This window comes from Elephantulus edwardii, unplaced genomic scaffold (genome assembly GCF_000299155.1).
Source record: "Elephantulus edwardii isolate Elephantulus edwardi_28Jun2011 unplaced genomic scaffold, EleEdw1.0 scaffold00341, whole genome shotgun sequence".
Lineage (NCBI taxonomy): Eukaryota > Metazoa > Chordata > Mammalia > Macroscelidea > Macroscelididae > Elephantulus > Elephantulus edwardii.
This window is the reverse complement of record NW_006400091.1, coordinates 1,172,141-1,187,553: the sequence shown is the minus strand read 5'-3', so window position 1 is coordinate 1,187,553 and position 15,413 is coordinate 1,172,141. Positions and strand designations below refer to the sequence as shown.

General features: G+C 38.3%; 1 protein-coding gene across 2 annotated transcripts in view; it reads right to left on the bottom strand.

Moving 5' to 3' along the window:
* Positions 1-15,413, bottom strand: part of PRDM10 (PR domain containing 10) — a 136,922-nt gene that overhangs the window by 80,047 nt on the left and 41,462 nt on the right. For both annotated transcript variants that reach the window (XM_006901737.1, XM_006901736.1), the window contains exons 4-8: positions 14,881-15,100; positions 11,630-11,871; positions 9,583-9,786; positions 2,986-3,058; positions 1,631-1,748 (exon numbers count right to left, since the gene is read on the bottom strand). In XM_006901737.1, the coding sequence (XP_006901799.1) occupies positions 1,631-1,748; positions 2,986-3,058; positions 9,583-9,786; positions 11,630-11,871; positions 14,881-15,100 (857 nt within the window). The remainder of the gene's footprint in view (positions 1-1,630; positions 1,749-2,985; positions 3,059-9,582; positions 9,787-11,629; positions 11,872-14,880; positions 15,101-15,413) is intronic.

Here is a 15,413-nt window from a genome sequence, read left to right as displayed (position 1 = left end):
AAAGTTGGTAAAAATCTTCTATCTCCTCTTCCTTGGCTCTGGTTGTTGGTGCATATATTTGAATGATAGTGGTATTCACTGGACTTCCTTGTATGCATATAGATAGTATCCTGTCACTGACAATACTGTACTTCAAGATGGATCTAGCAATGACTTTTTTTATTATTTTTGCAATGACATTTTTAAACTATGAAAGCAACCCCATTTTTCCTCACCTTTTCATCTCCAGAGTAATATATCATATGATAATCTGACTCAAAATGCCCCATGGCAGTCCATCTCATATCACCAATGCCTAGTAGGAACAGTTGTAAGCAGACACTGGTGATTGGGACTTACATCTAGAATTTATAAAATACTTGAGCACCATAACAAGATAAAGGTAAACAATCCAATTGAAAAATGAGCACAGGATATGAGCCAACACTTCACCAAAGACATTCAGATGGCCAGCAAGCACATGAAGAAATGTTCAAAATCCCTTGCTCTAAGAGAGATGCAAATCAAAACAACTATGAGATATCTCACCCCAATATGAATAGCAAAATTTAACAGAACAGCAAGCAACAAATGCTGGGAGTTTGTGGAGAAACTGGAACCCTTATTCACTGTTGGTGGAAGTGTAAAATGGTGCACCCACTGTGGAAGGCGTTGTGGCACTTTCTCAAAAAATTGCAAATAGAAATACCATTTCATCCAACAATTCCACTACTGGGAATATACCCCAAAGAGTCCATAACTGTCACCCAAGCTGATAGATGCATACCCATTTTAATCGCGGCTTTGTTCACAATAGCAAGGAGTTGGAAACAACCTAAGTGCCCATCAACAAACAAATGGATAGAGAAGTTGTGGCATATTCACACAATGGAATACTACGCTGCATTGAAAAACAAGGAACTCATGAAATATTATTCACATTGGGTGACCCTGGAAGACATTATGCTGAGTGAAATAACTCAGTCACAAAAGGACAAATACTGCATAGTGCCACTGTTGTAAAACAGGACTGACCTCGGGGTTTGGGGGGAGACTGAGAAAGATGGGATAAATTATGTATATTACATTGAAACAGATGAGGGAGAAATTTAAAAGGGATATGTGATTAGGTATTATTGTCATGATAGGAGTCCAGAACGAAGGCTGCATAGTGGAGTGGACCTGGGAGGAGGGATTATAAAACAGTGAAAGAATTTTTCCTTTACTTTTCAAAGAGAAAGGGGAGAGGAAAGAAGGGTGGGCAGGGAGAAAAGTGCAACAACTAATGAATGGAAATCCAAAGTCTGTAAATTTTCATTAAAATTAATGATAATTTGAAAAAGGGGAAAAATAATTAAAAAATAGTTTTGTTTAACATAATTAAAACTATTGATGAGTATTGGTTTTGCTTGGAATAAAAGACAAATCAAATAGCAAGTGAAGAACAGAACACAGGGGAAAAGGAAATAATATATATATTCTTCCACAACCTACTTGGTTACTCCTCTCTCATTACACACACACACACACACACACACACACAAGGGGTGGGGGGCGGAGAGAGAGAGAAAGACTTCTTAGTTTTTAAGCAATACAGAAATTACTCTAGACTTTTGCAAATTGAGCTTGGGAAAACTACCCCTATACATACCTGCTAAATACATCCAGTTTCTCATCATGGGTATTGAGATGCTGCTGCAGCTGCTCTGAGCTTATGAATCGGCGGTTACATTCATAGCAGGGCCAATTCTTTTCTTGTTCTCGAAGAACTGCAACTCAAAGGAAAGAAGTCATTAAGGCCATGATGGACAAACATCAACATATCCCACATGCCCAGTGCCCCTACATTCCTACCCCGCTGTGACTTGTAGAGTCCGTCACACAGATAAAACAGTGTCAGCTTTTTTGTATAATGACAACAAAGGCTGAAGTTTGAGAAATGGCTTTTACTATCTTTTTCCTGACATATTCATAAAAGGTACAAACTCCCTCCTATCTCCCTACCATTACACATACACACACACCCCGCTTCACTTACTGAGAAAACAAAAGGTACTGTAATGGAAATCTGTATCCAAGCAGCTTACTGATTCATACTGAAGATTCATGACCTGTTCATCTATTTGTTATGAATAACTTTAAAAGATTAACAACCAAGATAATCACTTTAGCAAAATGCTCAGAAGTGTGTGTGTGTATGTGTGTGTGTGTGTGTGTGTATTCAATGCCCTAGCAAGTCCACCCCTAGATGTACATCCAGCAGAAATGCATCCATATGGTCACCAAAAGATATGGATAGGAATACTCATATTGGCATTCTTCATAAAAGCCCCAAACTGGAAACAGCCCATATTACCGTCTACAGTCAACCAGACAGAAAAATGCATATAATCAAACATATATTCAAAGATAATAATACCAAACAGCAATGAGAATGAACAAATTATGTACAGTACTTCAATACAGGGAAATCCTATAAACAAAATGTCAAACTAAAGATGCCAGATACAACTGGAAAACCTTGCATAATTTCACTTACATAAAGATCATGAACAAGCATATGCATCAGAAATCAGGGATCATTTACTCTTGGGGTTGAGTAGGAATAACGGGACAATCTGGAAACATTCACTGTGTGAAAATTTATCAAGCTGTACACTTATTATTTGTACACTTTTTTTGTATATAAGTTTTGTTTCAGTAACACTTGCTTCTAAAATAAATTTAAAGCCAGCTTTGCTAAATTGTCTGAAATTATTAAATTAAGGGTAATTTTCTGATCTAGGTCTAATTTAATATTTAGACATTTTCATTATATTAAATACTATTTTCCAGTATTCACCAAAAAAATATAAACCTGTCATTGCAAACTGATCGTAGAATTAGATGTATAACTGTAAAAATCCTTAGATATTTTAAAATACATTGAGATGGACAAAATAAGTTACATAAATATGTAATATGCACAATATAGAACTGATACAGAAAAAAGAAAAGTCTAATCACCTTTCCTTTCTTCCTCAGAAATGTCATGAATTTTCTGGTTCACAAACTCGGCATAAGATGCAGCATACCACACCTGCGAGAATCAGTACATCATCAAGAATTCGGGACCATTCCCAGAGTCAGTAGATGTTTCAAGTCTTTTTCCCACTTATATAAAGCAGTTCAGACTTCTCAAAAAAAAAAAAAACCAAAAGATCCACTGTGAGCTTAAACCAGTCTCTGACAGATCACCAGCTAGGAAATTCATTTGCCAAGATAATCTGCATGCTTTCCTTTGTCTTTTTAAAAAAACTGTTATTGCAGTTAGAACAACTTCACAAGAGATATATTCATAGTCTCCCCAACTAAATAAAACAAAGTCTCTTCTGATTTCTTGTTAAAATACTGGCTTTTATATGGTTGTAATTGCAGTGGCTTCCACCTCCAACACAACATGCCTCTAACACAACTCATAAGAATCAGCAAAGCCACCCTTTACTTTTGCCTCCTCTTCTAGACTCTGACCTCACTGGCTGTTGGCACTTGGTCATCTTGATTGGTTCTTCTTTCTCCCCGAGTTCTAAATAATGGCATTCCTCAAGGTCTGACTTTTCTCTAAGAAAACCACATATATTCCAAGCCAAAGTTATGTTAGTCATGCCCACATTAGTATCTCCATCCCAGACTCAACCTGGAGCTCTAGTGCAGCTCTGGTGGCATTGTCCATAGGAAGCTGTGTGGTTGATCCAAAGGCCATGCCTCTGAAATGGTTTGAATCTAAAAAGTGGTTCCACCAGAGAGAGATGGGCAACGTCTTCCCATGAGGGGTGTAGCCTCTGAATACCAGACAAAGGAATAGCTACGAGTCAGTTCAGGCTTCATGGCAATGACTGATAGTAAGATCCAACCTCTAAGTGTCTGCCTGATACTCTGGATGTTTCACAAATAACTCAAACTTAATATGCCTAAAAGTGAATCCTCAATGGTCCTTGACTCACACTCTCACTCCTTCCTATCTTCCTCTCTTAGTAAATACCCTGCTTTCCAACTATCATGGATTGAATTGTGTCCCCTCAAAATTTGTGTCAACATGGTAGGCCATGGCCCTTAGTATAATGTAATTATCCTATGTTTTGTGACCTAGTAGTCAAAAGCTGTACTGTGATCCCAAAGGCACGTGGTTTGAATCCACCAGCTATTGCATGGGAAAAGGATAGGCAATCCCTTTCCATGTGATTAACTGCCTCTGAAAACCCCATGGATGGACACCTATACCCCATGGATGGATAGCTATGGGTCAGCTCTGACTCCACGGTATACAACAAAAACAACATAGTGTCACTGAGGCAAGATTAGAGATAGCTATGTAATGATTGTTGTTGTGGTTGTATGCTGTCAAATTGGAACCAACCCATAGCTGACTTTTCCAGTGGGTATCTTTGATTTCTTAGAAACCTTTTATTTCTTCTGTAATCTTTTAGCAAGAACTGCTGATTCTATATACCAGAAGTACCGTAGATGTTCTCCTTGTCTGCTGTGACTGCTACGGATAGGTGACAGTGGTGTCTATGAGGATTGTTCTTTCCCACTCATGCTCCCTCAAAGTCACTATCCACACAGTAGAAATACAGTGTTACTTAATACGAATCTTTTTTTTTTTTTTACATATTTTCATCAGGTTTTACATCTCAAATACAGAGGTTTTACTTAGCTTTTGGACAAAATCTTGGTCTTGCTCTGTTCCTAAAGTGATACCTCAAGGGACCATTTTTAAAAATAATTTTTAATGGATATAATTTACTAGCTCCATGCAAAACTCTCCTCTTAATTGGCAAATACAAATTTTCAAGAGTATATGCAAGATTAACAAAAATTTACAATATACTAGTTTACAAAGAAAGTCTCAACAATGTGGAAAACTATCAAACATACCCAGTACCTGATTACAATGAATACAATTTAAATAAACAACAAACTAATGAATAAAACAAATGAAACTCAACACACATATCTGGAAATGCTACAATCACATATAGAAAATAACATACTTCCAGGAAATTGCAAGATACAGAGGAAATAAAAATGGAAGTTACAAAACAATTCATAGTTGAGTGAGTCTTCTTAAAACCTGTGAGATTTAAATAAAGAGGGTTTTTTTTTAACTTTATATTGGTTTGCTTACTAAGTTGGTATACGTTGTGTTTCATACAATCATCACCATTCATTATGGGTTTACTTTTTTACTTTTAAAAATTTTTATTTTATACTGGTTTATTTACAAAGTTTGTATACACTTTTTCACACCACATCTTTCCCATTTCTTTCACATACCCCATATCAAATTGTGTGACCCTATGATTAACACCTTCCCCATCATCACTCTTCTGCTTCCACCCTCCACCCCTTGGATCCTCACATACTTGATCTATAATAATGTTCATACATATTATTTCTCCTTTATGGGAATGAGTTCATTAAGCATAATGCTCTCCAGTCCCTCCCAAGTTAGGCAGTTATTTACAAAATCATTGCTCCTGAATGGTGTATAATATTCCATGGTGTGAATGTACCATAATTTTTCAATCCATTTGATTGTGGTTGCACATTTGGGCTGTTTCCATGTTCTTACGGTGGCAAATAATGCTGCTAGAAACACTGGCTAGGCCATCCCAGTTTGTCTCTGATGAATTTTATGGTTTGGTGCATTACTCCCAGGTCTCTGATCCACCTTGAGTTGATTTTTGTGTATGGTGTGAGATGAGGATCCTGTTTCAGCTTTCTGCAGGAAGCAGTCCAATTTTGCCAGTACCATTTGTTGAAGTCATTGTCATAAACACTGGTGTACAGGTCTCTGTAGCTCAGTTCTCATTCTCTCGGGATATATTCCAAGTCGTGGAATAGCTGGGACATATGGAATTTCTATGGTCAGCTTTTTGAGGAAACGTCAAACTTCCCTCCAGAATAGTTGTACCCATTTTAAAATTCCAACAATGTATAAGAGTTCCTATCTCATCACATCCTCTCCAACATTTCCTCCTTGTTAGACTTTGCCACTGCTACTAGAGTAAAATGGTACCTCACTGTAGTTTTGATTTGCATCTCTCCTATTGCCAGTGATTTTGAAGATTTCTTCACGTGTGTATTGGCCATCTGGGTATCTTCCTCTGTGAAATTTATTTTCATGTCTTTTTTCCGATTTTGCAATTGTGTTATCAATCTTTTTCTTGAAGAGGCCCTATAGGATTCTGTAAACTTTTGATATGAGACCCTTGTCTGAAATGACATTGCCAAATGTTTCTTCCCCAGTCTGTAGGGTTTTCCTTTCACTCTGTTGGAAATGTTTTTGATGCACATTGGAATTTAATCTTTAGAAAGTCCCATTCATCAATTTTATCCTCTCCAGACTGTGCATTTTTGGACGTGTTTGTCAGTTTCTTTATACCATTGGCTAGGCCATCAAAGCTTCATCCCAGTTTGTCTCTGATGAATTTTATGGTTTGGGGCATTACTCCCAGGTCTCTGATCCACCTTGAGTTGATTTTTGTGTATGGTGTGAGATGAGTATCCTCCTTCAGCTTTCTGCAGGAAGCAGTACAATTTTGCCAGTACCATTTGTTGAAGTCACTGTCTTTTCCCAATATGGTAGGTTTTATTTCCTTGTCTAATATCAGTTGACCATAGATAGCTGGGTCTATTTCTGTGTTCTTAATTCTGTTCCATTTGTCTATGTATGTGTCATTGCACCAGTACCATAATGTTTTGGTTACTTCCACTGTGTAGTAGATTTTGAGGCCAGGGAGTGCTATATCTTCCACTTGGATTTTTGCTTTGCAGAAGTGCTTTGCTCATTCGAGGTCTCTTTCCTCTCCAAATAAACGTGACAATTTCCCTTTCATTTTCCTTGAAAAAGAAATTTGGTATCTGTATTAGAATTGCATTGAATACGTAGATTGCTTTTGGTAGGACTGTCATTTTCACAATATTGAGTCCTCCTATCCAGGAGTGGCATCCACTTCCTAAACAACCTGCCCCTGGACACTATGAACTTTAAATAAATATTGACAGTTATTGAAAGGCTTCAGGCCTTTTGTTTGTAGGGTCACTATGAGTCGTGCTCAACTCGATGGCAATCAACACCACCACATTTTTCCATTTCTTTAGGTCTTTTATTGTGTCATGCTGAAATGTTCTGTATCCTTTGTATAGGTCTTTATGTCTCCAGTTAAGTTCAATCCCAAGTATCTCAGTTTGTGGTTGGCTATCATAAATGGTATTGCTTTCTTGGTTTCCTTCTCTGAGTTCTCTTTGTTACTGTAGAGGAATTTCCACTGATTTTTGGATACTGATTTTTCTATCCTACCACTCTACTAAATTGGTCTACTAGCTCTAAAAGATTTTTGTTGAGTCCTTTGGGTTTTCTGTGTACGCTATCATATTATCTGCATATAGTGATACTTTAACCATCTCTATGCCAATCTGGATGCCTCTTATTTCCTTCTCTTGTAGTACTGCCCTAGCAAGCACTGCCAATACAATTTTGAATAGAAGTGGTGACAGTGGGCATCGTTGTCTGGTTCCTGTTTTCAAGGAAAATGCTCTTAGTCTTTCTCCATTGGGCTCTTGGTTTTACATATATACTTTTCATTATGTTAAGGAAATTCCCTTCAATTTCAATTTTGCTGAGTATCTTTATTAGGAAGGAGTGTTGGATTTTGTCAAATGCCTTTTCTTTTATTTGCTTTGTTAATATGGTGAATTACATTGTTTTCCTTACGTTGAAACATACCTCTTATGAGTCCCACTTGGTCATGATGAATTATTTTTTTATATCTTTTTGGATTCTATTGGCTAGGATTTTATTAAGGATTTTTATATCTATATTTATGAAAGATGTTGGTCTGCATTTTTCTTTTTTTGGTAGTATCTTGCCTGGTTTGGGGTTATGCTTGCTTCATTGAGTGACTCTGGGATCTTCTGCATCGATGTTGAGGTTCTTTTGGGTTGACCTATGCATTGGTGATAGTGGTGTGCTGAAGTCTCCTACCACTATAGTAGTGCTGTCTATTTCTTTCTTCAATTCTGTTAACGTTGTTTATGTATTTTGCAGATCTATCATTTGGTGCATAAATGTTGTCCAAAGTTATGTCTTCTTGATCTATTGTGCCTTTAATAAGTATGTAATGCCCTTCCTTATCTATTATAGTGATTTTCATTCTGAAATCTATTTAACAGAGATTAGTATTGCCACTCCTGCTTTTTTGAGGTTGTCATTTGTTTGGTATATTTTTTCCTGCCCTTTGATTTTGAGTCTGTCTTTCTCTTCTTTTTTAGATATATCTCTTGCAGGCAATGTATTGATGGGCTTTGGTTTTTTAATCCATTCTGCTGCTCTTTTTCTCTTAATTGGTGCATTTAGTCACACATTAAGTGTGATTACTGTCAGGCCAGGTTTTACCATTGTCATTTTGTTGTGCTTCTTTTTTGGTTGTTTCTGGTCCATCCACTTTCTTTGGTATCTCTTTGTGAAGACTTTCACATAAAATTTCTTGCAGTTTTGGTCCTGTTTTCACAAATTTGTAAAATTATTTCTTTTCTGTGAAGGTTTTAATTTCTCCCTCTTATTTGATAGAGAAATTTTCTGGGTATAGGATCCTTAGCTGGCAATTATTTTCTTTCAACTTTCTATTGTTCTATCCCGCCATGGGAACTTTTGTTGTTGATGTTGTTGAGTATCATCAAGTTGGAATCAACCCACAGCTGACCCTCCAGAAGAGACTGCCCATCTTTCTCCCTCCAAGCAGCTGGTGGATTGGCAGCACAACTCCTTACCATTAAGCCACAAGAGCTTCCTTTTCGAACCCAAAGGTACAGAGTCAAATCCACCAGCTGCTCTGAAGGAGATAAATGGGCAATGTCCATTTGTGCAATTTACAGCCTCTGAAAACTCACTGTTCTGAGTTGGTTCCAACTTCAAAGCTTTTTATTTATATCCGAACATTACAATGTATTTTCACCCCATTAGCCAAGTCTTAACACAAGGAGGCACTGTGCCATTCAGTGTTCACAGCTTTTTAGAAAATTAACTCATCTCAAAACAATTTTACCTTAGAATCATGGCAAAAATTTCATGGCCAAGAGTTATCATTTAGATAAATTCCAACACAGAAACTACCCTCCAAAAATAAATCCCTAATATCAGAAGCAGTACAAGAATTGTTACGTACAATGAAGCATTTAAACAAAGAAAAGAATTGCACTAATACATGTGAATCCTATTTTACAAAAATTCTTGTTTCCTAGCAAATGTTTTTGGTGTTTTTTTTTAAATGTGGATAAACGGTGACTCTCATCTTTTATCACTCCACAAACAAATACCAATCTGGTCCCCAAAACAAGTAGCCCAATTTTTCAATGTTTTCATAGGTACAAAACTTTGTAGTTCTCACTACGTTTTATTTACAGGACTATTATAGTATATGTATTTCCTTTTTAAAAATAGTACATGTTTAATAAGTAAATGAAGTAAAAGGGAAAGCTCATTTAGTAAAAATTCCACTGTTGGAGCAAAAAAGCAGGAAGAGCCTATCTAGCAAACAGTAGTGCTGCCCCCGCACGCACCTTAAGTTCCTGCTTGGGCTCTATGTTCTTTATTGTTGTGTAATATACATGGTGGCCATATTGGTAAGCTACCAGGTTCTGTTCTAGGTGATTCTGGGCTGGGCGGACAAACATCATCCAGTTACAAAGAGTCTCATCAGACAACTCAAACCACAGGTCTTCATGCAAATCCCGGTCTTTTCTGTCCCCTTTATCAAGAGAAATCTGTAATCAAAGAGAAAGTAAAAAGTTACACCTAAAGTAAGAGAAAAACTTTCTAATGTGACATACTTTAAATGACATGACAGAAAAACTGTTTCTTAAAATTACTATGAACCTGATTCTTCCTTTTGTACCTAAAAAGATATTGCAATTGTGACTTGTCAAATGGAAATAAGAAGAGATACTCTTATTCAACTATGGGAGCGCTTAAAAATTAACAATCTAATTGTGGAGATTCATATAATATTTCACAAAACTAACACACTGAAGTATTCTATAAATAATCCAGAAAAAAAAATGCAAGCAAACATCACTACATATCATTATAACTTGCCTCTTTTTAGGATTCAAATGCATTAATTTACCATCTGTAGCCAGGTGACAGGTATTTTTCTTTACACGTAGATATTCCTTCTTGGAGATTTTGTACCTAAGAAAACGTTCCCATGACAGCAACTAATTTATCAAAAAACACATTCAAATATTCTCCCCTTTCCACTATCCTTCTTTAGTTTTCAGTGAGAATCATCAACAAGCAGAAAACAGAGAGCACTGTTAAACATACTTTATCATAAGCTGCAATATTCTGTAACTAAAGATTCATTCCACACAGCAGATCCACTGTTAATAACTAAAAAAAAACCTGAAAAGTAATTTACCTAAAACCATTACTGTTGTTGATATGTACCACTGAGTCACTTGCAACTCATAGTGACCCTATCTATGTACAACATCCCTATACCCTGCTCTATCCTTTGCCAATCTTAATGTCTCTGACACAGTTACCTCCATTACTGCAGTCACTGAATCAAGCCATCTCATCGAGGGTCTTCCTCTCTTGCACTGTTCCTCCACCCTCTCAAGCATGGGACTGGTATCTCCTTGCAACATGTCCAAAGTATGTCAGGCGAAGCTTCAGAATCCTGGCCTCTAAGAGGTAGCCTGGTTTCACCTTCTCTAGGATGAACTTGTTTGTTCTCCCAGCCATCCATGGTATATTAAATACTCTTCTCCAGTACCACAGCTCAAAGGCACCAATTCTCCTTTTAGCATCCCTAGTCACTGTCCAGCTTTCTGACACATAGAAAGTAATTGCAAAGATCATGGCCTAAATCAGGTGCACCTTAGTCTCCAGACTGACATCGTTGCTTTTCAGTACTTTGAAGAGGTCTCCGAAAGCTGACTTTCCCAACGCAATTCGTCTTTTAATTTCCTGGCTGCTAGATTGTGGAGCCAAGCAAACTAAAGCTGTTAACAATCTCAAACTCTTCACTATCTATCATTATGCTACCAATTGGCCTAGTGGTAAGAATCTTTGTTTTCTTGATGTTGAGCTTCAATCCATACTGAAGGCTGTAGTCCTTGACCTTCTGAAGCAAGTGCTTCAGGTCCTCAATTTCAGCAAGCATTACTGGAATCTATAAAATCCTCTGCATTCCAGTCAAATTAGTGCAAAATAAAAAGCATAAAAACTGTACCTAAAAAACTATACTTCTCAGATTTACTCAGGTAATGCCTTGTTGTTGTTATGGACTGTTAAGTTGGAACCTACTCATAGTTGACCCTCCAGTGGGTGTGCAGAGACAGCAAACTACACTGGAGAATGCCCATCTTTCTCCCAAGAAGTAGCTGGTGGATTCGAACAGCATACCTCTGTTTCAGCAGCTCAATTCCTTATCACTAAGCCACTTCATTGGTGATAAAGTTTCTACTTAAAACCAACTACATGTAGGGGGGAAAATGCAAATGCAAGTGAAGAGATACTATGATTCTGAAATAAGAGACTCAAGTAGGAAAATGTTAATGAGCATTTAACATTTGTGATATGTGATGAAGTACAAATTACCTTTAGGTGAATGTAACGGTCTTTCAGCTCAGACTCTCGGACCAGGGGACCCTCCACAGGACCAAACTGGGTGCGTTTGGGGATGCGCCTCTTGGAGAAGACACCTCCCAGGAACCTGTCTATGTAGAGGACCAAAGGCAGGCTGGCCCTGGCTCTTGTGAGCACTGGCCGGTTGGGGATAGGATGCAACGGGCCATGCTTTGGACACACTGACGAATGAGCATTGTTACACTCCTCACACCCTGCAAAAGAAAGAAAACCTTAAACCACAGTCAAAAATCATGGCTTGACTTGGAAAACCCCTACATTTGTGTTTTCAAAGCCAAAATTCACCTAACTCAAAATTCAATTAAACTGTACTGATTTTCACAGATTAATAAAATCCAATTCTTTTTCTCCTAAAATCAGGCAGACTTAAAATATATTGGCAAAAAAATTGTATGCATGCAGTGATTCAGCTCACTGCAGAAATTAAACTCTTGTAGTGAGACAGGTCAACTTCACTCATTGTTATCCCATGCTAATTCATGGGATTTTCTCAGACTGATTTTGGGAAGTAGACCAGCAGACCTTTTCTCCTGGTCAGTCTTAGTCTGGAAGGCACACTGAAACTGTTCCACATCACAGCAATATGCAAACTTCCCTGACTGAGGGTTGGTGGTTCTGCATGAGATACACTGGCTGGGACTGAATAGGGTTTGTTGCATAGAAGGCAAGAATTTCACCACTAAACCACAATGAACCATGGCTGAGCCAACATAACCACAATGAACTGTACCTCAATCCGCTGATTCACAATGAACCACAAAGAACCACACGTGAATCGCCTGAAACACATCTGGACCACAATGAGCCACACCTGAACCATACTGAGCCACACCTGAACCACAATGAGTCACACCTGAACCACAGTGAGCCACATTGAGCTGAGCCACATCTGAACCACAATGAGTCACAACTAAATCATACCTGAACCATCTGAGCCATACTGAGCTACACCTGACCCATACAACTGAATTTTAGAGAAAAATAATAGGATGTGTTGGTCTATGAAAGCTTCTGTGTCATAATTAAATGGAGTTAGATGAATTCTGCATGTGGTTCAGTGGAAGAACTACACTCTAGGATTAAACCCCAGCTCAAGTCGACTATTGTTCAGTTGGAGTCAGTTCCTTCTCACAGTGACCCTCGATCAGATATCCAACACTTAAATCCTAACTAGGGTGAGAGAGCTCACCCTTCTTTCTCCCCAATACCTGCTGGAGGATTGGAATCTCCCAAGATGCACAGCTTTGGGGTTATCAGCACAATTCCCTACTGACTATGACATCAGAGTGCTCTAAAATTAAACTAATTACCATGAAATTTATAAATTACTATGTCCAAAAAGAAAAGAAAAAAACAACTCATTATGCTGAATGAAAATGTATGCATTTTATAGTATGTATGTTGTTGTGCACTGTTGAGCTGGGACCAACCCATAGCTGACCCTCCAGTGGATTTTCAGAGGTAGTGTAATGACATGGGGGGAGATTGTCCATCCTTCTCCCACAAGACAGCTAGTGGATATGAACTGCATGCCTTTGGGATAGCAGTGTAGCTCCTGACTGCTAAGGCCACCAGAGCTCCTTACAGTATGTATAGTATTGTTGAGTCCTATCACATTGGAATCAACTCATAGCTGACCCTCCAGCAGGTTTTCAGACACAGTAAACTGGATGGTAGGAGATTGCCTACCCTTTTCCCACAAAATGGCTAGTGGATTTGAACCACATGCTTTCAGGACTATTCTGCAGCTTTTTACCACTAGAGCTCCCTATAATATGTATACTATGTTGCAATATAGTTATTGATAAAAAGAAACAAATAATAATAATAAAAGCAAATCCACATGAGCAATGACTGTACGAAACACAATGTGAATGAAGAATAGTGGGAAACACAATGTATATCAACTTTGTAAGCAAACCAATATAAAATAAATTTTTTCATTGTCAAAAGAGACATTTATTTTCCCCTCAAGGAAAGATAGTTTCTTTCAACATGCTGTAGAAAAAAATCAAATAAAAGAGTGGGAGAATCAGACAGCTGGCAGCTACACTCAAAACTCAAATGAGACATTTTCGAGAAACAATATTCTGAATGATTGAATGAAAACTCAGTATGATTTATAAATTTTCTATTAACTTTTAAAAGTTTGAGTGTAAGATTGTAAATGAGAATGAATTTACATTCCAACATTCAAAAATATTCATTATTAATTTTAATGAAAAATTACAGACTTTGGATTTCCATTCATTCATTGTTGCACTAAACCCAACCCACCTGAGAAGACCTCAAAGGAAGGTATGGAAGGCTATAGGGTCACTCTGTTGGAATCAATTCAATGGCAAAGGATAACCTACTTATTACTATCTACAAAATAAAGTAGCTTTACATCCATTTGAGCAACAGGTTGCCTTTGAACCTTATTAAAGGAAAAACAAACAAAAGTTATCTCTTGGGTCACTTAAGTCACTGACCACCAATACCTCAGCCAGGCCCCAGGAGAAAAACAGTGAGTTTGGCAACTTCTGAACAACCTCAAGGTTCAAAGAGTGAGGAGTTAAGAATGCAGAAGGGCATGGCAGGTGACAGCCCAGCGTGTAGTCAAGGGAACAACAAAGCCAGGTCTGTAGCCTGGATCCTCATGCAAACCCTGGAAAACCACTGAACCTTCTATGTGGTAGAGTTGTTCACAAGCCTGGGCAACACTAATAAATCTAAAGCTGTGTGTAGAATATAGCACATGTTTACAAAGATTCTAATATAGAGAGGTAAGACAAAAGAGCAAACTTGTTAAAACCGAAATGACCTGAATATTCCAGGATTTGAAAAATTTACAATAGCAATTAGGAGCTCAAGCTCTGTTCTGAGAGAAACTCAGGCTAAAATGCCAACCCACTTCTCACTCATCAAGTGCAATCTACTCAGAAAGAAATTGGAGCCTCTGTCCTACAGACTCTGTCGTTCAGCCACAGTCCTGCAGCCTCTGTCCTACACTTCTGTCCTACAACCACTGTCCTTCAGCCTCCGTCCTACAGCCTCCGTCCTTCAGCCTCTGTCCTACAGCCACTGTCCTGCAGCCTCTGTCCCGCAGCCACTGTCCTATAGCAACAATTTTTCCCTTTTGTTTTTGGATTATTATCACACACACCCCACACACACGAAACATCTATTATTTCCTCTGAAGATGAGTGTCTTGAACTTACATAAGTCATGAGGGTCAAAGGGCCGAGGTGGATCTGGTTCCCAGTCGTCCATGTCTGTGTCTTCAACATCTTCCTCCTCATATTCTTCAGAGTCCTCATCCTCATCCTCTTCCTCTTTTGCCTCTAATCTCCCGATGGGATTCTGAAGAGTTGCTAAAGGGTCTGAACCGTCCACACTCTCAATTGAAGGTAAAACCTGGTTATGTACTGGTAATGAGGCCTAGACAAAGGATTGAGGCATAAAGTCAGCAGATATGCCTTTTTGATAGCTGGTATACATACCACACACCCCCCCCACACACACACACACACAGCTTGGTGGAATATATTCCTCACACTTCCTCTGAAAGCCCTGGCAAAAGACTTCTCTTTAAACTGTATAATCAGGGGTCTGAGTCCATTTCCTGATATGACTACTGACTGCTTTTACCTCCCCCATCAGAGCACACTAAAGGAAGCTGGCTGCTCTCTCTTTGGGCATCAGCAGGGGATTCAAAGCCATGCCAGCCCCCACTAGCATAGAGGATGTCACC